General features: G+C 55.8%; 1 protein-coding gene across 1 annotated transcript; it reads left to right on the forward strand.

Moving 5' to 3' along the window:
* The first annotated feature begins 285 nt into the window (after positions 1-285).
* LMNA (lamin A/C) lies at positions 286-22,630 on the forward strand. Its single transcript, XM_058860327.1, has 12 exons — positions 286-756; positions 15,823-15,979; positions 16,164-16,289; positions 16,392-16,562; positions 16,663-16,788; positions 16,898-17,118; positions 17,210-17,414; positions 17,548-17,655; positions 17,824-17,943; positions 18,229-18,324; positions 20,356-20,607; positions 21,258-22,630. The coding sequence occupies exons 1-12, from the start codon at positions 407-409 to the stop codon at positions 21,288-21,290; spliced, it is 1,965 nt and encodes a 654-aa protein (XP_058716310.1). The 5' UTR covers positions 286-406; the 3' UTR covers positions 21,291-22,630.
* Positions 22,631-23,065: the final 435 nt, after the last annotated feature.

The raw sequence follows: 23,065 nt of genomic DNA on the forward strand, positions 1-23,065 counted from the left end.
AGTCCAAGGCTGCTAGGGGTGCCTGGCTGCACCCCCTCACTGCAGCCCCTCTCAGGGTGCCCTTTTCCCTGGCCAAGTCCCCGCAGTCTGCAGTCCAGCCTAGAAAAGGGTGTGGAAGAGGGTTACCCCGGACTGTGTCTCCAGAGACCCCCTCCCAAGGCCCCTTTACCCAGAGATATTTTCCCAGCCTTTCCTAAGGAAGGGCTGGCACTGATGCGAGTTGTCTCCACCCAGGTTTTGGATAACTCCACCCGCCGCCGCCTCGCAGCTCCTCCTCCCAGTGAACAGCCCAGCTGGGATATAAGCAAGTCACTCAGAGCCCGGGAGCTGCCGCGACAGCTGGGCGGGTGGTGTGGGACTGTCGCGTTGTGACCTGAGCCGTGCCCTTCGCCTCGACGCCGGACCCATGGCGACGCCTTCGCAGAAAAGGAGCACCCGCAGCGGGGCTTCGGGGACCCCCTTGTCCCCCACACGCATCACCCGCCTGCAGGAGAAGGAGGACCTGCAGGAGCTCAATGACCGCTTGGCCGTCTACATCGACAAGGTGCGCTCGCTGGAGCTGGAGAACGCCGGCCTGCGGCTCCGCATCACCGAGTCCGAGGAGGTGGTGAGCCGCGAGGTCTCGGGCATCAAGGCTGCCTACGAGTCGGAGCTGGCGGATGCCCGCAAGACCTTGGATTCGGTGGCCAAGGAGAGAGCTCGGCTGCAGCTGGAGCTCAGTAAAGTCCGGGAGGAGCACAAGGAGCTGAAGGCCCGGTGAGTGCCCTGGGGATGGGGGGGACTGCAGCGGGACGGGTGCTGGCGTCATGCTTGGCAGGGAGCCGGGAGGGAGGAAGGAGGGACTGGAGGAGGCAGGGAGAGAGAGGAAAAATCCGTGGCCTGGCCGGGGCTGGAGTGCCTGTGGTAGGGACCAAAAGAAGAGAGAAGCTCTCTCGTCATTCCTGCTCTCCTTCCAAGCGCCATCTTTGGCCGGGATGCCCTTGGAGCGGGAATTTGGGAGCAGAGCTGGGGACGCTTGGGGCTGGGGCAGAGCAGACATGCCCTGGGCCCCCGGCAGGGTCCGTGCTATGCGGGCCGCAAGCGCCGGGCTGGCGGCCCCTCTGCCTTCGTCATGCTGGAGCTATTCCTAAACACGCTCCGGCACAGCCCGGGAAGCCGTGCCAGCCAGCTGGCTCTGTCCTGCCTACGGATTTCGCCTGCTCGTCCTATTTTCCTTTGCTGTCTTTGGCACCGGTTGAAGAACCTGCTCCAGGTTTTGTTTGCTTTAACCCTCCCTGTGCCAAGCTGCTCCCACGCTGTGGGGTCCCTCGGCTGTCCCAGCTGTCACTGGGTGATGTGCTCTCAGTCCGCGCTGAGCCGCTTCCCATCGGGTTCTTTTATTTTCCTCGCTGCCGTCAGAAATGCCCCCCTCGTGGACCCCTCCCTGCTGCCCCTGGGTACCTCTGCCCTCCTCCGGTCTGTCATCGGTTACCGGCACAGGTCCCCTGAGGACACGGGGCTCCTTGGCCAATGTCACTGCTGGCCAAGCAGGGGCTGGCACTGGGCTTTCCCCGGGCTCTGCCAGCCCGTGCGGTGTCGGGACGTGTCCCTGCAGCGCCCAGTTCCCCGAATCCTGCTCCAGGGAAGGAGCGAGCGGATCCCTTTCCGTCATCAGCTTTGGCTCACAGCCGGATCCGGGCTGGGCAGTGGCGGGACAGCCCCCTCTTACTCCATTTGATCTTTTGCCTCTTATTCTGGACGCCTCGTTTTGAGCCTGTACCAAATGAGGCTAAAATTAACTTCCTTAGTAGATGCCATAAATATTCCACCTGGGAGGGAGGGACTGTGCTGCCTGTTACTGTCGTCTCTGAGAGCCATGCCGAGTTATATTTAGCTTTCTATTTCCCGTGCGCTGCTGCAGCTTCGTCCTCGGATAAGGTGGTTTGCTGCTCGCCAGATCCCTGCTCTCGGATCCCAGGGATCCGAGTGCTGGTGAGAGGAGGAGCTGAGCTGTTTAAAGGTTTTTTCTGCCTTATGCAAACCCAGAACTATCTTGGCCACGATCTTTCGAGGGCTGGAAAAAATGCGCGGCCCGCAGCCGTGGCTGGAGGGGAGCTGGGCGCTGGCTGCGCTGTGGAGCCGGCCGTGTGGAAAACGGATGTGGAATTTTTCCCTGCAATAGGCTTCGCTCCGGGAGCTTCTGTGCTTATTCCCGAGCGCTGCCAAATCCCCTGAGGAAGTGCTGTGGGTCGCGGGGGTTCCCTTAGAGCAGCTTGTGCTTGAGAGATGGGTTTCGGTGGGTTTTGGAGAGCAGTTGGTGCGCGGGGCTCTGGGGGATAGGGGTGTTTTCCGTGTTGAGTCATCTCTGAGTCACCGTCGGTGAGATGGAAGAGCGGAGATGCGGGGGAAGCCGATGCTGTTCATTCCTGCCTCTGGTTTGTCCCCTCTTCCTAGGGCGCGGCATGAGAGCTGCTCTCCAACCCCCAGAACCCTCTCAAGGAGGCTGCAGCTTATGTTGTGTCCCTGGGGACCTGCTCGATGTGGCGGGGCTGCTCAGAGAGCAGCACAATCGTCTGCCGAGCTGCGATGCTGCTGTTTGACTGGGGTGTCCCGAATCTTTGGGGCATGAGGGATTGGGGCAGCCACGAACCCAACCCTGCGGAGGGGTCACAACTGTGGGGGGGATCGGGAGGGCTCTGTTCAGATGTTGTTCTGCTCCCCGCCATCCGTTTGGGCAGGGATGTGCCTGCTCTGCCCGCTGTCCCTGCCCACCCTAAGCCCTTGGGTCAGCACCTGGTCTGGGGCCACTTCACTGTCCTTGGCACAGTGAGACTTTGGCTAATGAGTAACTGGCAGCCCTCTGCCCCCCTCGCTGTGCCCGTCAGCCCTGGGGAAGCGCCGGGTATCTCCCGCAGGGCAGGCGCCCGGGCCCGCCTTATCAGCACCCACAGCATCACCGCTGCCCGAGGCAGGGGTTGTCTCCCCAGCACAGAGGGAGGGTGGGGGGCCGGGGTGCCAGGGAATGACGTGTCTGGATGTAACACGGTCCCGGCTGCTCTGTCTGGGTGGGGAGAGAGGTGCTGACTGGAGGGGGAGAAGGTGTGCAAACAGGAGACCAGTCTAACCAGTACCAATGCATGAGTGCAAGAGCTGCATGGGTAGAGGAGGGTCTGAGAAGAGCTGGGCTGCCTGCTCTCTGCCTCCTGGCACCCCTCTGTTCCTGGCCAACCGCTCTTCTCTTGGGGAAGTTCCCAGTGGGATCTTCCCCCTGCCTGTTAGGCTGCTCCCAGTGGTGATCCAGGAGGGGTTTCCCAAAATGCCCACCTGGCTCTTTGCACAGGGACCCTCAACTCTGTACAGCCCGATACTGGTTGTGCCCTAGGATAAGGGCCCCCTCTGGGCAATCCTGCCTGTCCTGGTGCCACATGTGTCCCCAGCTCTGGATGGCCTCTGCCTGTGCTGTAGCCACACTTCAGGCAAAGCAGAGGGTGCAATGAGGGTGGCTGGTGACTGAGGGGTGCTGGCAGCAGCAGCATCACCCCTTCCCAGGCCATGGGTAGAGATAGGACTAGTCTGAAATGCCCCTGTCCCTGGTGTCCTCAAGCTTGTGTCCCCCTCCTTGGAGGACACCTGGATTCCAGCATGGATGGAGAGAGGCTCTGTGCTCGCTCCTGCCCACTGCCTCCTCTCCTTAAGCCGGCTTCTGACTCTCAGGGTGAACAGAGCCACGGCCCTTGCCTTGCTCCATCAGAGTTCATCCCATCCCACAAATGGGGGACGTTTGTCAGTGCAAGCAGGGGACACAGGGGTGTAGAATATGTATAATGTAGGAGAGGCCCCCTGAAGAATTCACTCCATGGGTGAGGAATGGCCATGTGGTGGCCACACAGTGACCAACTCCCTTCTCCAAGGCAGGAACCAGCCCTTGTTAGTGCTGTGGCTGATGAGCGATGCCTTCCTGAATTGCAGCCCCTAACCTGATTAGGCCAGTGCTCTGGCAGTGCCTCTTCCTCCCAGGGCCCAGATCTCATCCCAGGTCCTAATGAGGACAAATCTCCTGTTCCCCAAACGTTGTTGAGGAGGGAGGAAGCTCATCCAAGGGCAGAGCAAGGGAGGCAGCAGTGGGGTGCCAGGAGGTGAACTTCACAGCCCTTCCCCAGCCCAAGGGGGTTTTGTCCCATGCTTTGTTCAGCGAGGACCCTCCGGGCAGGAACAGGTAAACAAAACCTGTTTAGTTGAAAACAAGGGAGGAAAAAGAATTAAGGCTCAGTGTTGCCGGGGGGACCGTGTGCTTCCTTCAGCAGCGATGAGCTTGTGCTGGAACATTTTGCGTGGGGTGAAACCTCAGGCTCCTGGGTTTCTCCCCCGTCTGCCTCATGGAATCCCTGCCAGGGAGGGAATGCTTTGGCTGGGAGGAGGCTTTGCCCTTTCGGAGCAAACAAAGAGCAACTTGTGCAGCTGGGGATATTCTGGGGGAGTTGTCAACGCAGAGCTGGGCTGATCCAGACATCCGTGGCTCTCTGGGACCCTCTTAAACACGCCACTCTGGATCTCCAGCCCTGTGGACACATTGGTTGTCCCTTGACATCTGCAGCCAGCAGCTCAGGACGGCTGGGCATGCCAGCCCTCCTGCTGTGCAGGGCTGGAGGGCTCTGTGGCAAAACGTTTCTTCAAGGAGAAGGTTTTCATTAGCTGTTCCCAGTGGAGAGGAATTCTCACCTCTGCAAACATCCAGCCCCTCTTTTTCCAAGAAAAATTGTGGCAGAAAAACGTGCTCCAGCGCTTTTGGTTTGTGACCTCACTCCCTTGCTGTGTGTTTGCCAGTGTCTTCCAGCCATGGCTCATCCTCTCACTTTTCTGAGGGATGAAGGGAGTGAGTGGAAATCCTTTTGCCTTACATATATTTAGGATGATGGGATCCACTCTGGCAAATTAAGGACTTTATCCTTGGAGCTGGGGATTAAAGAGAAGCAATCACAAAGAGAATCAGGGCTGCATTTGCTGTGGGGAGGGATCCATCCCTGACAGCCCGTCCCAGCCTGCCCTGGTCCTACATGCTGCCACAAGTGTTTTTCAGCCTTGCATGTGTCACTTCACTTGTCTGAATCCCACCAACACTCAAACTCTGGAGCCCAGAGGACAGGGAGTTGTTCCCAGTGTGGTGCTCAAGGATGCAGACAGAGAGGGTGGCCCAGCCAGGGTGGGACATGTGGGGCAGCTGCCAGCTCCATATTCTGCTGAATCTGTGCCCTTTGGGAAGTGTAGTTTCCTTTTGTACTGCTGGCAACCAGGAAAGGAGGAAGTCACCAGAGTTCTCCCTCTGGTCCCGGCCAAAATTAGGACTGTCATGGAGGATTCCCCAGGAAGAGGGGAAGTCAGCCCAGTGGGTTCAGGATGAGCTGGGAATCACCTTCCACTGTCCCACCACTGGCTGCATTACCTGTTTTGCCATCCTGCTCTTTGTGAGGTTGTTTGCTGAGCCTGTTCCTTTGTGACCAGCTCAGCATGTTCCCAAACAGCTGAAGCCAGTGCCATGTAAAACCTGTCTCTGTGGACAGCTGCCATCAGACAGCATGGTGTCAGGGCTGGGTGCCCACCTGCCTCTGCTCCCTTCCCCTCCCTGCCAAGGGTTGAATATCCCCAGTGTGAAGCTGAACAGCTGTGGGGGCTGGCATAGTCCCCCAGCCCCACCTGGTGCAGTGGCAGCTGCAGCCCTGACTGCAGAGACATCTGGGTGACAGCCAGGCTCTTGGCCACCCAGGAGAAGCCCTCTCCTTCCAGGGATGGGGTAGCCACAGCTTCTCTGAGCAAGTGATGCCAGGACCTCGCCGTTCTCACAGGGAAGCATTTCTTCCTAATACCTTGTCTAAATCTGCCCTTTCACTTTCAAAGCCATTCTGCTTTTCCCAGTCACTCCATGTCCTTGGTAAGAGTATAATTAAATATAGGCATTTTTCCTTGTTCCTGTGTATGAGGGATGGTGCAGCATGTCCATAAACCATGGTGTGATCCAGGGCTGGGAGTGTTGGTTAATGAAGTGCATTGAACTCAGCCCACAGAGATACCACAAAACCCAGCTGGGGCTGGGACACCTCTGTTCTTGGTGAGGCTGAGTCAACATTTCACGTTCTCTGCCATAAACCAATTACCTTTTCCCAATGAAGGTGAAGGTGCCTTTGGCTTGGGGTTTCCCCCAAGCTACAGCCAATGCTCTATTTCTGCTTTCCATGGTTAGTAGAGCTAGGAATTGCAACAGCAGCAGGGACAAAGTTCCCTAGCACACAGGGTGCAAGGTAGGTGCTGCCCTGCCCTGCCTGTGCTGTACTTTCCTTAATTATGGGGTTGCACCATTGCAGGCGTTGGCGCCGTGTCTCTGTGGAGAGGCGGTGGAGCCAGGGTAGAAACAAATGTGGGCTCTCCTGAAGCTGTTGAATTTTTGTGTCGGGGCTGTGAGTGGCTCAGAAGCACCTCTGTAGGAGCAAGGTTCTGATAGCAGAGGTCTCTCCTCCCTCTTGCACAAAAGCCAGCTCCAGCCACTTGCTCTGGCTGCTGCTTTCCACGCACACGTCCTCCTGCCATCCAGTCCAGTGCCACCATCCTGGCCGGGCAGAGCTTGGTGTCTCCACGCTGCAGTGCTCACCTGGAGCTCAGAACTTTGCTGGGGTTTTTATTTATTAGCAGTCTAAGGACGGACACAGTTTCCCCCTAAAACCCCATCTGAGTCACGTGAGCCCGGACATCCAAGCTCTTGGTGTGGATGTGTAATGCGGGCTTCAGAAGGGGTGGGAGCCCAAAGGAAACTTGGCCCCATCAGCACTGAGTGGGCCAGCTGCCCCACTGCAGCTCCCAGTCCCCAGTGGAAGGAGCCACGTGCCCCCCTCTCTGTGCAGTGCAGTGGGTGTGCCATGGCTGTGGAAGGGCTCTGGATCAGGCCTGGCAGAGCAGGGAGATGAGTCACGCTCAGCCATGTGTCTCTGGGCTGGAGCAGGGTGCGGCACCGTGGGGCTGTGCTTCGGGGGGCCCCCGGCAGTCACGCTCTGTCCCTTCCTTCCTGGCCCGATGGCAGCCCAGCAGCAGCCGTGGGGTGCGGGGATGCTCCCCCGCGGGCCATGGGGCTGCACTGGGAGAAACCGGGGAAGTTTTCCACGTTGAGCCTCCATGCCGTGGGCTTTAGCGGGGAAGGAGAGCACTGAGGAGAGCAGCCTCACCCCTGGGCATCGCGCTTTGCTGCTTGAGTGGCTGCCAGGCCCCCCTTTCAGGGCAGAGATGCTGCTTTGTGCATCCCAGCCTCAGCTCTGCAGCTGCACAAAGCCAGCAGACTGGGGTTTGCTGGTGGTGAGTGCGTTGTGGGCATGTGAGGCTGAGCAGGAGAGAGGTGGTGGGGAGGCTGGAGCGTCTCATGGTGGTCCTGTTCACAGGCAGTTCTGTGCAAGCAGCAATTGGGGCTAAATTGTGCTTTCTAGGGATGCCACATCTGCAGTCCTCGCTCTGGGGAAGTGCTTATTTCCTGCCCACGTGCCAGGCAGGTCTGGGCTCCATCCCGGCACAGCACAGACTGGCAGGGAGAGTGGGCAGAGTTGTGTGTGCTGGCAGCTCTGCACACAGCACAGCAAAACGCAGGCATTCACCTTGGTGGCTGCTCATCCCTGTGCTGAGCTGCATTTTCCCCATGGCATCCTATCCATCCCCATCCCCACAGCCACCCCAACAGCAGCCGGAGCTCCCGGTGCCGGCAGTGACTCAACATCGGCAGCCCCAGCGCAGCCCGCGCTGCCACCGCCACACACAAACAGACCTTGTGGCAATGTAAACACCTTGTCTGCCTTTATCTGCACTGCTGGAGCTGGGACAGCAAACCCTTTTGTTCCCAGGAGTATATGTGGCTTCTGAATCCAACAAACCCCTGCTTTGTTTCTTAAGCAAATGTTGCTGGCCGGAAGCTTTGCGTACCCAGTTTATGAAAAACAGGGTGAGCTACTGCTGCCTCTGAAGAGAAGAATGAGGTGTTGAACTCATCCCCTATTTTGCCTCTCTTGGCTCCTTTCTGCCTTGTCCTGCCTTGCACAGGGACCTGGTTTCCGTTGTGGATCGGGATGCAGCAGGTACAGAGTGACCTCCTCATCCCTTCCCATCACCCCTGTAGGCTCAGGAGCTGCGCGAGTGAGCAGAGGAAAGGGGAGTTACAGCCACACCTGCCCATTGGCAGCAGTTTCCTTTCTCCTGGGGCTGGCATTGCATTCCTGCTCCACATCCTGGCTGTGTCGCCAGCTCCCAGCAAAACACAACCTTACAGCCGTTGTCCCACAGCGCTCTTGGTCCTGAAGACATGACTAACAGAAGTGACTCAACTCCCTGTTTTTATCTCCCTTTGTAAGGCTCCTGCCATGCCCAATCTCTCAGGGAAACACCGGGAATCTCTGCCTTGTCTTCATCCTTTGGGATGGTGGTTTATGGGCCTAGCATTTCTCGCTCATCCGGAGAAGGATGTATTGAAGTGGAATGGGGTTTCCATGGAGGGACAACACTCAGAGCTGTTCTGTGCAGAAAAAAACCAAATAAAACCCACAACTTTCCCATTAAGTTTTAGCCCAATTATTCAAAAACTGGCTTTGGCTGTGTTGGAGGAAGAAAAGATAGTCAAGACTGGGTGAAAATTTCATCCAGACCAAAGCTTAATTGTTACTTTGTCATTACTTAACATATAATTTAACTGTATTAATGATACAAAACTGACTTGTTAAAACATTGAGCATTCAGAGTGGTGCCATGAAGACTTGGAATTTCCTTCTTCCCTCTTCCCAAAGGCTTTGGCTTTAGTCAGCAGTAGACAATGCAAACTGTTAGCAAATTTGGGGTTGGGAAAACAAGCTGACAACGCCCTCAAGCACATGGTGGGATTTTTGGGGCTGTCATGTGCAGGAGTTGAAATCAATGATCCTTGTGGGTCCCTTCCAACTCGGGATATTCCATGATCTCAAAGCTTTTCTCTCATGACTTTCCTACTGAAATCTTGCTCTCAGAAGATGGAATTGAGCAATGTGGAAGGTGCTCTATTTACATATTTGAGTTGTGTCTAAAAAAATTCTTTCCATCTCAATTCCAAGCATTTTTTAGCAAGCTTCTTTTTCTTGATGAAGGGTATTATTGCTTTAATCTATATTTAGGATGGTTCAATTCCAGGCCATCAAGTGTCTTCTAGATAACCCAATTCAAGATTTCATGGGAAGCTAGGAAAAGGCAGGCTGGTGTGTTTGGGATAGATGGGTTTGGGTTGTGCCCAGCCTGGGCTGAGAGTGGGGTTGACCAGTGTTTGATTGTGGTGTTCTGAGCAGTTGAGATGTTCAGGTTTATAAAGAGATAGAATCACGTAATAGTTTAGGTTGGAAAAACCCTCCAAGACCATCAAGTTCCCCCAGCCCTGCCAAGGCCACCACTAAACTGTGTCCCCAAATGCCACATCTACATATCTGTTAAATCTCTCCAGGAAGGGGGCAACTCTACCGCTGCCCTGGGCAGCCTGTTCAAGTGTTTGGTGACTTTTTTCAGTGGAAAATGCAGTTTTTTCAAGCAAGGAACTGGCCTCCCTCTGGAAACGGTGGTGTCAGTCCATCCCCTCAGAATCTGCACAGACAGTGGTGAGGTTTTCCCAGTGCCATGCAGATTCCCAAGCTCTTCAGGACCAGCTCTGGTAACAGATCTGGGACTGAGCCAGGTTTGCTAAATCAAGTTTCAGCTGGTAGCCCTTTGCATGTCACCCCAGCCTGAAGGCTTGTTCCAGGTAAGCCAGGGTTTGGTGGTAGACATTCCCCAGAGGGAATTCCTGCCCTGATTTTGCTGGGCTCTGTGTGCTCCCAGCACTGGGGACTCCAGTGGTTAATCCTCCTTGCACTGGAGGATCATCTTTGCTTCTGTCTCCTGGGGCTTGCTGCACCCCGGCAGAGCTTTTCCAGGCAGCTGGGAAAAGGAGTTCCGTGGGTAGCAGGGGTTCCTACAGGCAGCAGATGGAGTCCCACAGGTGGCAGGGGGTCTCCCAGGCACTGGCAGACCTGCTGGGATGTTGTGATGCATACTCCAGACCTGTCCATGCAGGGCAAGTCCTGCTCTTTGTCTGTACAGGGACACAGATTTATGCCCGATACAAACCTCCCCCAAAAACAACGTGGGCTGTGGAAAACCAAGTCTTTCCCATCCCCCTGATGACTCCCACATGGCAAAAGGATGAAACCCCCTTTTCCAGCTCTGAAACCCCTCTGGTAATGCCATCCACCCTCCAAAACCACTGACTGTCCTGTTACTATGGGGGACTCAGCCCAAACAGCAGTTGGTGACTCGGGATTTCCATTCCGAGCTGCTGGTGGAGGCTGGGGTGAGTCACCAGCTGGCGTGACAGCCTGGACAGGGAGTGAGCAACACTGGGGCTCCCCAGCCTGCACTGAGCTGCAACATTGTTCATTCTAGAAAATTAATACACTATCTATTCTCAGAAATGTGCTTTTTTAAATGAGCTGTTCAGCAGCGCGTGGCTGTTGGTTGTGATGCTGCTGAAGCTGAAGTGCGAGAGGGGAGGCTGAGTGGTGACAGGTCTTTGCTCTGATGCAGCCAGGAGGAGAAGAGCTCCTTCAGACCTTCAGAGGGGATGTGTGTGGCTGGTTCCTAGCAGTATCAGTACAGTCAGGTTCCATCACACTCGAGTTTGTGTGCACCCACAGCTCCCAGCAGTGTTCCTGGTGATGGGAGCTGTGGAGGGACAGGAACATCTTGGATTTGGGCAATCCTAGACAGGGCAGTCCGTTTGCCTCCCCATGAAAGGCTTTTTCCTGGTTCCCAGCAAAGCAGCAGTTTTGGTTCATTTTAAGAGTGCAAGGAAAGGCCAGATCCCAATTCCAGGAGGGGAAGGCCAGCTCTTGGGAGATGCCAGTGAGCTGTAGTTGCTCCACTGGGGCCAGGTGGAGGGGCTGAACACGTGAGGGGCTGCACGAGCCCCTCAGCCCCGTGGATGGGCATGTGGCCATGAGTGTATTAGGGACTGATATCAAGCACTGACCCTGGCACCAGGAAGGGTCTTTGGCACCACTGATGCCAGAGGTGGAAGCTGTTTCCATGCAGCTGTGAACAGCTGGCATCCCCAGCTGCCTCTGGCAGGGCTCTGGTGCCCAACAGGATGCCGGCTCCATGCAGACGTTGTCCTCGCTATACATCAGGCTGGCTATTTCCAGCTCCCCTGCTAGGAGACAGGCCTGTGTTTATCCTGGTGATTTGGCACAGGCACTGCGGCACAGATGAGTCAGAAGCTGGGAGAAGCTGCTTTGCCACATTCCCATTGCCCCACTGCAGAGGTTTTCCAGGTCCGCCTTTCCTCGTGCTGTCCCTGCCGCTTGTCCTGTGGGACCCTGGTCCCTGGGATGGGGGAGCAGTCCTTGATGGAGAAACAATCCTTGGGGCTGGGAAACAATCCCTGCAATGGGGTGATGATCCCTGGGATGGGGGAGCGATCCTGGGGGTACATGTGGTGATCCTGGGACAGATCCCTGGCACTGGAGGCAGCGCCATGGAGAACAAAGCCCAAGGTGGGGTAAAGCGGGTTCCCTGAGTCCTCCCAGCAATCCGAGACTTCCGTGGGCACACACTGCCACTCCTGCCTCGGGTTCCAAGCTGTAAGCATGGGAGCAACAGCCTTTTCTGGGATAGTGTTCTCAGCCTGCATAGCCAGGAGCAGGCAGCTGTGGCCCCTGGCAGCCAGGTGGGACCTGCAGTCCTGGGGAATTTGCAGATGTTCTAAAGATTTATTGATGGGGCAGGAGCCAGCGAGTTCCCTGAGCTGGCACCTTTTCCAGGGCGGGGCAGCTGCAATTTGGAGGCAGGGAAGGAGGGAAACGCCTGTGCCTCTATGAGCTCCATCCCACTCATTGGTTCTCTTCCAGTGTATGAAGCCCAGGGCTGCCCAGGCTTCAGGAACACTTGTGGGGATTAATAGTGGAGAGGGAAACCAAAGAGTGTTTCCTAAAAATGCATTGGGTGGGCTCTGGCATCTCTGAGAGTGTTGGCATCTTTCCAGCAGCCTGGTGGGCTCATGGCTGGAGCTGTTCCAACAAGCTCTGGTGACTCTGGCTAGGATTTGGGGGCAGAGTGGAGGGGGAGCAGTAGCAGATGCTGCTCTGTGGGGCTCTCCCTGAGCCCGCTCTGAATCCATCGCATCAACTTTGCAGCCTCGTGCGTGTCTGTGCTGAGCGCAGCCAGAGCAGATCCAACTTTCCATTAACATTTGGATTTTCTGGCAGCTCAGCTGCAATTTTCAATCTTTTTTTTTTCCTTCTTCCTGCTTTTAAAAGCTAAAAATAAAATGTCTTGAGGCCCCCTTTCTCTCCATCTTGTCTCTTGAGACATTTGTTTCTTGAGTATTTGATGCCTCTGTTGTTTTTTCTCCTCTTGGATTGGTTTTACCCATGGCTCTCGCAGCACAGGGAATCAAATCCTGTGGGATTTGGAGGCACCCAGACCTCCAGAATGAGTCTCTGCTTCCCTTTTCGTTAGGGAATTTGTGATCTTGTAGGATCTAGCAGGAAGAATGGAGAGGCCAGTGAAACCCTCTGGGGAGGAGGAGGAAGGTCTGTCTTCATCCTCCTCTCCAGGGAAGTGGGAGTGACACAGCTGCCATGGAAGCTTTTATTTTTAGCCCAGTGCCAGCTGGAGCCTGTGAGGCTTCCCAGGAATAAAAGCAGGACCTGAGGGCAGGAGAAGGGAGAACCCAAACCTTGGCTGGGCTGGAGCAGGATCAACATTGCTGGCAGGAAGGGCTGACAGGGCTGGGGCTCCCCAAGGCCAGAGAGGACTCACCTGTGTGCTGATCCCTTATCCAGAGGCTGCTGCCATGTTTGGGGTCAGGGTGTGTTTGGAAGGAATATGGGGGGAGATGCTCAAGTCCCAGACACTGGGACCACTGGACCCCCAGAGCAAGGGGACAGGAGAGGGATTTGTCTCACCTCTCTCCCTCTGGCAGAATTACTCCCAGCTCAGCCCCATGGCTGGTGAGCTCCAGGCTTCTGGCTCTGCTCCTCACAGTGGAATCCAGAGCTGAGCACAGGAGGCTTCTAAGGAAAAGGGATTTGTCCTTGAGTCATCTGGGATTTACTACAGGGCTTTCCAGGCACTGATGCCCAGAACCCCGGATATTTCTGGTCCCTGGAGAGGGCGAATCTGCTGCAGACACAAGTGGAACCATCAGCACTTTCCCCTCCGTTTGTCACTTATCCGTGGCACCACTGTCCCTTGAAAGAGTCGTATCCTGAAGAGCTGGAGTCTTCCAGCTGTACCCAGACCTCCACAGCCAGCACAGTAAGCAACAAGCAGCAGCAGAACACCAGGGATGAGCTCTTCCTGAAGTCACATAGCAGCTCACACCACCAGGAACGACAGGACTGGACCCTGCCGGCGGTGCTGGGGTGGCCACGCTGGCTGCAGGGATGAGGCAGGGCCAGATGGGAAAACTCGGCCTCAAATGCTGGCTGCAGTGAGCCTTGGAGCCTCGGATCCACTCCCAGTTGGCATTCTTGTCCTGTGAGTCACTGGCACAAAAGGAGTGGGTTGAACAGGAAGGACCCAGCACAGAGCTCCAGCAGCAGCTCCAGCAAGCGAGACTGTGGTTGCCTGGAAGAGGAGGACCAGCAGCATTTCTTAGTTATTCCACTGTGGGCTAAATTCCAAATTCTCTAGGCTGCTTAAATGCTATCTAGACATAAAAGAAGCTGTTTTATGGAATTTATGGACTATGAAATCATACTCTTTGCATATCGTTGAGACCCTCTTACCTGAGAGCCCCAAACATTAAAATGTGAAAATCCAATCACAGAAATATTCTAGAATTCGTTACAGATCCAAGATGTCATACTGAGCCCTTTACACCAAAATAAAGTGTTCTGGGCTGGGAAAGGAGCTTTCAGTAATTGAAGGAAGATAGATCTTCACTCACTTCCAAGAAAAAGTCTGCAAGCTGCTCCTGGATTCCCAGAGGCTCTTGGGCTCTGCTTTTCCTGACAGCAGCACTTTAAGTGATTCTGAATTTTGTTACTGTACTTGTAGGAATTGTTATTTTTTTAAACTGTCCTGAAGTGGAATTCCTGCTCTTTTAACATGGAATATCCTGGGATTTTGAAACCTTTGCCTTAGTCTGCAGAATAACAGAATAACTTCTCCACGCTGGCTCGGGTCAGGAAACATAAAGAAATGCAGGAAAATCTGCTGCTGGCCAGTCCAGGAGCTTCTGACATCCTGCATCTTTGAGTCTGGGAACACCATCCCTGCTGGTCCTGGGTCCCATTCCCGGTGGTCTGGATCCTGCCCTGGGATGGGCCGAGTGCCGGCGGTGCCGCAGCCACTCCCGGCTGTTGGTGACCCCTTGGCTCAGGAACGCGCCCACGGCCGAGGGGCTCCCCCCGTTCCTCGGGCACGTTCCACCCCCGCCAGTCCCACACCTCATTTTGAGGGAGGTGGGGTGACAATCCCACCCTGGGGTTAGTGGCTGCTGGGGGGCTGTTGGGTCTTTTCTTTTTATAGGACCTACCAAAATAGCTCCAGTACATGTCTTGGTGGCGCAGCCAGATCAGATTCCCTGGTCACACGGTGGGTCTGTAAGGAATGGCTTTGACCTGCTGTCAGAGGGCTGGAAAAGAGAGGGGGCAGTGGGGGCCAGGATGGTGCAGGGGTGTGTGGATGGTGATGCCAGAGGTCAGACTGGGGGGCTGAGGCACCACAGCTCTGCATCTGCTGGGCAGTAGCTGAGCTCATGGCGAGGCACAGCCATGGCAGTGCGGCCCCCACTCGTCGCCTGGTGCTCCCTGTCCATTCCAGGAGAGGCATCAAACCCTTGGCACTGGCAGGGTGCCACAGATTCCTCTGCCTGGCCACCTCAGGTGGGCAGCGCTGGCTGTGGGGCAGTTTCAGCTCCTCCACCATCCAGCCTCGTGTCACACGATGCCACGCCACGCTACAGCACATCTGACTGTATCATGCCATGGTGGGCTCTGCCACACCTCACAGTGCAGATCCATGCCATGCTGCACCACTTTGTGCCACAGCACAACACACTGCAGTGTCCCACCGTGCTGTCCTGTGTCCCACCATGCCCCAGCCCCATCAGCACTGGTCTGTTGTGATGCAGCCATGCCGTGGGTGTGCATATTGCACATGGGTGAGACTCTTCCTGCTCTGCCAGTCATTCCCAGCCCTTCCTGCTTTCCAGTATCCAAACTAGGGCTGGGTGTTGGGTGGCTGGGACATGCTGGTCCCCTTGGTGGGTGGTGGTTAGGGACAGTGGTGCAGCCTTTTTGGGAGTGATCAGAGGGGGGCAGGTGTGACACTCTTTGTGCTTGGGGCACAGTGCACAGGCTTTTCTGAGAATAGCCCTGCGGAGAAGAACTTGGAGGTTTAGGTGGATGAGAAGCTGGACAAGACCTTAGAGTCCATTCCAGTACTTAGAGGGACACCAAAATTTTGAGAGGGACTTCGTACAAGGGTCTGGAGTGACAGGACAGGGGGTAATATCTTCCCCCTGCCAGAGGGCAGGGTGAGATGGGATATTGGGAAGAAATTCTTCCTTGTGAGGGTGGTGAGGCCCTGGCACAGGATGCCCAGAGAAGCTGTGGCTGCCCCTGGATCCCTGGAAGTGTCCAAGGCCAGATTAGATGGGGCTTGGAGCAACCTGGGATAGTGGAAGATGTCTCTGCCCATTGCAGGGGGTGGAACTAGATATGCTTTAAGGTCCCTTTGAACCAAAACAATTCCATAATTTCCTGATGACTGTAATTATTATTGCTGTGCCACTCACCTGTGCCACCCTTTGCCCTGCAGGAATGCCAAGAAGGAAGGGGACCTGCTGACTGCCCAGGCACGCCTTAAGGATGTGGAGGCTTTGCTTAATTCCAAGGAGGCTGCGCTCTCCACAGCCCTGGGTGAGAAGAGGAATCTGGAAACTGAAGTGCGGGACCTGAGGGGACAGGTGGCCAAGGTGAGCAGTGGCAGCTCTGTCTCCAGCTGACCCAGGGATCCCTTTTTACCCCCCTGCCGGGGGGCTGCCAGGTCCCTGCTATGCCAGGGGCTGTGGGGCAGATGCAGTTGGGTGGTGAGTCCCCAGCCATGCCAGGTGCAGTGCCCAGAGCACGCTGTGATGGTATTTCTCAATTTCCTGCCAGCTGGAAAGTGCCTTGAACGAAGCCAAGAAGCAGCTGCAGGATGAGATGCTGCGCCGTGTGGATGCTGAGAACCGGCTGCAGACCCTGAAGGAAGAGCTGGAATTCCAGAAGAACATTTACAGCGAGGTGAGCTGTGATGTGCTGCAATGGGGCTGGGATCGCTTGCAGTAACCCCCACTGTTCTGTCCCCTCCCTGAGGTGACACAGTGTCCCCTGACCTGTCCCCAGGAGCTGCGGGAGACCAAGCGGCGCCACGAAACCCGGCTGGTGGAGATCGACAATGGGCGGCAGCGGGAGTTCGAGAGCAAACTCTCTGAGGCCCTGCAGGAGCTGCGGAGCCAGCACGAAGCCCAGATCAGGCTCTACAAGGAGGAACTGGAGAAAACCTACGGGGCGAAGGTGAGCAGCCTCCTCATGCCACTCTCCTTTCCCTCCAGCCCCACGGAGCACGGGTGGGCTGTGGGTGCTGAGCTGCTGATCCCCCTGTCCTGTCCCCCAGCTGGAGAATGCCAAGCAGTCGGCTGAAAGGAACAGCAACATGGTGGGTGCTGCCCACGAGGAGCTGCAGCAGACCCGGATCCGCATTGACAACCTCTCCTCAGAAGTCAGCCAGCTGCAGAAGCAAGTGAGTTGAGACCAGAGGGTTCCTTGGGATGTCTGCCCTGGGGATGGATGGTCCCCTTCTGGACATGGTCCCAGGTGGAGTGGCCCACCCTCACCTTCCCTCCCTACAGCTGGCTGCCAAGGAAGCGAAGCTGCATGATCTGGAGGATATTCTGGCCAGGGAACGCGAGACCAACCGGCGCCTGCTGTCCGACAAGGAGCGGGAGATGGCTGAGATGCGGGCACGCATGCAGCAGCAGCTGGATGAGTACCAGGAGCTGCTGGACATCAAGCTGGCTCTGGATATGGAGATCAATGCCTACCGCAAGCTGCTGGAGGGCGAGGAGGAGCGGTGAGTGCGGGGTGCTGTGCCCACCTTTGGGCTACGTGAGTCCCAGCCCTTGTGTCCTCACTGACTTCATCTCCTCTTCTCCCCCTGCCAGGCTGAGGCTGTCCCCCAGCCCTTCATCCCACAAAGGTGCATCGCGAAGCCACCTGTCCACCCCGGGCTCCTCCAAGAAGCGGAAGCTGGAGGACAGTGAGAGCCGGACCAGCTTCTCCCACCATGCCCGGACCAGTGGCCGGGTTGGTGTGGAGGAGGTGGACTTGGAGGGCAAGTTCGTCCGTCTCAGGAACAAGTCCAACGAGGTGAGACATCATTCGGGGAGATCTGTAGAGTCCCTGGGGTGAGGTTCAGCCCTGCTTCACCCTATGGGCAGGATGTGAATGGGACAAGTTGGAGAGGGACCAGGGTTCTGAGGGTCGCTGCTCTTTCTCACAGGACCAGGCGATGGGGAACTGGCAGATCAAGCGGCAAAATGGGGACGATCCCCCCATTACCTACCGCTTCCCCCCGAAGTTCACCCTGAAGGCTGGCCAGGTGGTCACGGTGAGTCACTGCCTGCTGGAGGATCAAGGCAAGATCCCAAACCTTGCTAGGCCTCTGGTTACATGGAGTGGTTGGTCTGTGGTGGCTTTTTGTGATGATAGACCCCCGTCCCCAGGCTGTGGAGTCTGCAGACCTGAGAAGTCACTTTTCTCCTGCTTTTCTCCCTAGATCTGGGCCTCAGGAGCTGGAGCAACCCACAGCCCCCCCAGTAATGTGGTGTGGAAAGCCCAGAGCAGCTGGGGCTCCGGGGACAGCCTGCGCACTGCCCTCATCAACTCCAACGGGGAGGTGAGAGCCGATGGCAGCTCTGGCACTGGGGGTGGCAGCTCTGGCACTGGGGGTGGCAGCTCTGGCACAGGGGGTGGCAGCTCTGGCACTGGGGGTGGCAGCTCTGGCACGGGTTGTGACAGCTCTGGCACAGGGGGTGGCAGCTCTGGCACGGGGGGTGGCAGTTCTGGCATGGGGGATGGCAGCTCTGGCATGGGGGGTGGCAGCTCTGGCACGGGGGGTGGCAGTTCTGACACTGGGGGTGGCAGGCACTGAACCTCCCAACTCACCTCCTGTCCCCTGCAGGAGGTGGCCATGCGGAAACTGGTCCGCACTGTGATCATCAATGACGATGAGGATGAGGACGAAGATGAAATGAGCATTCACCACCGCCATCACCATGTGAGTAGGGTGCTGGGGATGCTGCTGGTTCCAAGGGCTCCAAGGGGGTGCAGCTTCAGTCAGGGTGGGAGGGAGCTCAGCATCACACAGGGTCAGGCATACAGGAGAAGGGGAGGCTACAGTGGAAACACAGTGGGGAGGCTGCTGTGGAAACAACTGCATGAGAGAAGCCAACAGACCTCTGGCATCTGGAGGAGATTGCTGCTCACTAAACAAAAGCTTTGAAGACTTTGCTGGAAGTTGTCTCCAACCCTAAGGAGCCCTGACATGCCATGAAAAGGGCCAGAAGGGTCAGAGGGAGGCTGAGCTGGTACCTCACATTGCTTGGAGGATAAGATGGTGGGAAGTTGATGGACAACTCTTCTTGTCAGCAGCTGCTCTGTCCTCTGTGCTTCATGAGGGTGCTGGAACAAATCCAGAGGTGGCTTTGTCCTTCCTCTCAGCCCATCTTTCCCCATACGGAGCTGAAATATGCACCAGAGCAGGCAGTGGGCAGAGAGCAGGCAGTGGGCAGAGAGCAGGCAGTGGGCAGAGAGGAGGCGGTGGGTAGAGAGGAGGCAGTGGGCAGAGAGCAGGCAGTGGGTAGAGAGGAGGCAGTGGGCAGAGAGGAGGCAGTGGGCAGAGAGGAGGCAGTGGGTAGAGAGGAGGCAGTGGGTAGAGAGGAGGCAGTGGGCAGAGAGGAGGCAGTGGGTAGAGAGGAGGCAGTGGGTAGAGAGCAGACAGTGGGCAGAAAGCAGGCAGTGGGCAGAAAGCAGGCAGCCTGCCTGGACCAGGGCTGCAGCCACTTCTCCCAAAGAAACATTGCTGGCCTGCAGCCCAGCATCCTCCACCAGCCCATCCTGCAGGGTGTGTGTGTCCTGCACACAAGATGCCCACAGGAATCATGTGCAGAGAGGTGCCATCGTGGCCAAGCCGTGCCTGAACGATGGTGAAAGATCTTCTGGATGCCTCTTCCAGAGCTCTGCAGGAGGAAAATGGGGCATCCATCATCCACTTCCCTTTGAGTTCTCTGGATCTGAAGAGCTGTGCCAAGACTGATACCAGCATGTTGAGCTAGTGGATTGTCTCTACTCTGCCCTTGTGAGACCCACATGAAGTGCAGGGTCCACTTCTTGGGCACCAAGAACAAGAAGGACACAGAATTGCTGGAGCAAGTCCAGAAATAGCCATGAGGATGCTCTGAGGGCTGGAGTCTCTCTGCTCTGTAGACAGGCTGCATGAGTTGGGGGGCAGTCTGGAGAAAAGAAGACTTCAGAGAGACCTTAGAATTCCTTCCAGGGTCTAAAGGGGCTCCAAGACAGCTGGAGAGGGACTTTGGACAAGGGCCTGGAGTGACAGGACAAGGGAGAATGGCTTTCCACTGACAGTTAGAGGGCAGAGTTAGATGGGATATTGGGAAGGAAATTGTTCCCTATGAGGGAGGTGAGCCACTGGCACAGGTTAGCCAGCAAAGCTGTGGCTGCCCCATCCCTGAAAGTGTTCAAAGCCAGGGGACAGGACTTAGAGCAACCTTGTTTAGCAGATGATGTTCTACCCATGGTAGGAAGCTGGAATGAGATGAGCTTTCAAGTCCATTCCAACCCAAACCATTCCATGATTTTGTGATTCATTTTTATATTGACAGAGGAGCCAAGCTCCTGCAGCCAGTGCTGCCCATTCATCTGGAGGCTGAATCCTTTCCAAGAGCAAATTTCCCATCAGAAAGCTTCCAGAGGATGTTTTCAGGAGTTCAGGTGTCTCCCATGCGCTGAGAGCTCAGGGTGCAAAGTCAGGGCAGCAGGGCAGGTCACCCACTGGCATTGTGCTGGCCCCAGTCACTTGGGATTAGAAACACAATAATAAGGATTCTATTTTATTATTTTTAAACCACATGATGGAGAGGACAGGTGACTCAGGCTCTCTTTAAGGCCTAATGTGAAGAGCTCTCCCGGGTCACACCGGTGCTGCCACCATCCTCAGGGCAAGGGCTCAGGGCAGAGAAGGCTCTGGCAGGAGCTTGAGGTCATTTTGTGTGTCCCTCTCAATGTCTAGGGCTGCAGTGGCTCTGGGGACCCTGGTGAATACAACCTGCGCTCCCGCACGGTCGTGTGTGGCACGTGTGGTCAGCCGGCCGACAAGTCGGGCACCCAGAACGCCGGCATCAACACCATGTCCTCGGGCTCGTCCACCTCCAGTGTGACCGTCACCCGCAGCTACCGCAGCATGGGTGACTCTGGCATCGGCCTTGGGGACAGCCTGGTGTCCAGGAACTACCTCCTGGGGAGCTCCAGCCCCCGCAGGCAGGTCAGTTCCCAAACCCTGGCTCCAGTCCCTGGTGCTGGAGCACCGGCTGTCCCGGTGCTGCTGGGGCTCCACGCGCTCCTGGCATCGTCCTTCCCAACAGGACAATGCTGCGGGGGTTCTGTCCCCTCCCACCTCTCCTTCCCCCTGCTCTTCCTCTTCCTTTTTGGGCTCTCACAAGCCTCTTCATAAGGGATGGGAGATTCTGAGAGGGATTGGAAAGGGATATGGCCAGTGCAGCTGCCCACGCTATTCCATCTTGCACTTGGCCCCCTTGGCACCCCAGAGCATTCCGCATGCTCCACATCACTCATTCCAAGTGTTCGTGCTGGTAACGTGAATATTTCAGCACTTTAATATATACTGTATGTATATATATATATGTATATATATTAGATTATAACATATTCTGTATTGATATTCTTAGTCAATATTATAATCCTCATATATCACCTGCCACTAATCTCAAATTTTGGAGCTATGAACATCCCAGCTTGGGAGGATTTATTTATCACACCCAAGGGCCAGGGTGGATGAATGTGTGGGGGCACTGTGGGCATCCAAAGGATTACAGTGGACACTTTGCAGTCAGAGCAGATGGATGGTGACACTGGGGTCTTCTTAACTCTCTTCTTTTTCTTTCTCCCTCCCAGGCTCAGGCTGTGCAGAACTGCAGCATCATGTAATTCCATGGCGCATTCCTGTGGCTCCTGCCCGTCTCCAGCTAGGTTTTGTTTTTTTTTTCCCAAAGTAACAAATTTTTTCCCTCAAAAAAACAAGATATCAAAAACCAAGGTTGTTTTTTTTTGTTTTCTATAGCAGGAATTTTATATATATATATATATTAAAAATGCTAAAAGATGCTTTGATTTTTTTTTGTAAAGAAAAGATCTATTTCTATATAAAAAAAAACAAACCAAAAAATAGCTTTTCAGCTTCAGATATTTTTTAGAACTTCAGCCAAAGACCGCAAAGAACTGTGTTTACAGAGCAGCCACGCAGGAGAAGTTCATAGTTGAAATGCTCCTTAGATTGTACCTTTTTTGCCAAAGCTTTTTATATAGGACAGGGAGAAGCGCAGCCATACCCACTGGAGCTGTGTGCCACAGGGGCTGCTGTCCTGTCTCAAACGGAGCACAGTGCCTTTACAACCCTTTTTCTTGGGATCCGAAGCCAAAATTCCCTTTTTTTTCTCTTTTTTTGAATTGTGATTCCTGGCGGTGCTGGCGCGGGGGCTCCTGGCAGCTCACGGGTGATGCCCAAGTCTCTCTGTGGCCATTGCCCCCTCCCCAGCCCCCTGCCCGCCTGCACTCCCGGCACTCTGTGTACTGTATTCCCCATATTCCCCATCCCAGGCACCTCTTGCCTTTTGGGTTCCCTTTTTCTTAATCAGCCGAGTTGTGCCTTAGCTGAGGTGGGGACCGGGCTGGGAACCCCACTGGATCCCGCCTGGCATCGAGTGGAGATGGAGTAGGGGAAGTGAAAACACACAGAGCTGCGTTCTGGGACCAGATGGATTTGACAGCTGGGGTGATGGACCTCGGTCCCACAAGCTCAGCCCCAGTGGGGCCCCCCCAGGCCCTTTTTTCTGGAGCCACTGCATCCAGCAGGGTTCACCCCAGCTTTTCTCAGCTGTGGTTATTCAGGCTTATCTCTGGTGGCTGGAGCTCAGGAGCTGTTTCAGGGATTAAGTGAAAGATGCTTGGTCCAGGCCAGAGCTCGTTTGCCAGGAAAGCACCTAGGAAGGCTTTTTGTTCGAGTGAGACAGATTTTGGGATCTGGTAGGTGCAGCTTCCCCCTTGGCACGAACCACTGACATATCTTGGCTTTTTGTCTTGATTGAGAAACACCCGCAGCCCCCCCCGCCGACCTCAAGTGCAGCGGGGTAGGGCTGGAGAAGGTGCCAGGACAAGCCCCCCACTCCAGTGGGTTTTGGGAGGTCATGTATGTATCCACGCTTGCAAAGCTTCTGTATTACTGCCTCTATTTTCTTCCAGAGTCAAAATACAGCTGAATCCTTCCCATGCTGTGTGCTGTCATCATTGCTGTCCAGGGGGATTTGGGGGTGCTGTGCTGCACCCCAGCAGCAAAGGGACCCTCCCAGGGATCTCTTTCCACCCCACAGCCGGGGCTGGGGCTCAGCACCCACCATGGATGGGGGGAAGTGGGGTGGCCCCTCACACCCTGGCTCACCCGAGGGTGGGTTGCTAAGAACTGGGCCAGCTGGGCAAGGAGCCCCCCATTGAGGGGCTGGACAGGGGATGGAATTTGAGGTAAGGACTCGGAGATTCGTTTTGGGGACCAGACGTTCCCCAGGATGAGATGGACTGGGGGGGTGCAGAACCTGAGTGAGCCCCTGAGTGAAGGTTTGCTCCTACCACAGGGATGACCCCCAGACTCTGCCAAGGGGACCCCCTGTGCCCCCAGGCCGTGCCAGGCACTGGAGTGAGGCAGGAGGGGA

Source organism: Poecile atricapillus, chromosome 33 (assembly GCF_030490865.1).
Source record: "Poecile atricapillus isolate bPoeAtr1 chromosome 33, bPoeAtr1.hap1, whole genome shotgun sequence".
NCBI classification, from domain to species: domain Eukaryota; kingdom Metazoa; phylum Chordata; class Aves; order Passeriformes; family Paridae; genus Poecile; species Poecile atricapillus.

Coding starts and splice junctions, on each gene's coding strand:
- LMNA (XM_058860327.1), top strand. CDS start 407: ATGGCGACGCCTTCGCAGAAAAGGAGCACCCGCAGCGGGGCTTCGGGG. Junction 17,944..18,228: donor TCATCAACTCCAACGGGGAG/GTGAGAGCCGAT, acceptor TGTCCCCTGCAG/GAGGTGGCCATGCGGAAACT. Junction 18,325..20,355: donor TTCACCACCGCCATCACCAT/GTGAGTAGGGTG, acceptor CTCAATGTCTAG/GGCTGCAGTGGCTCTGGGGA.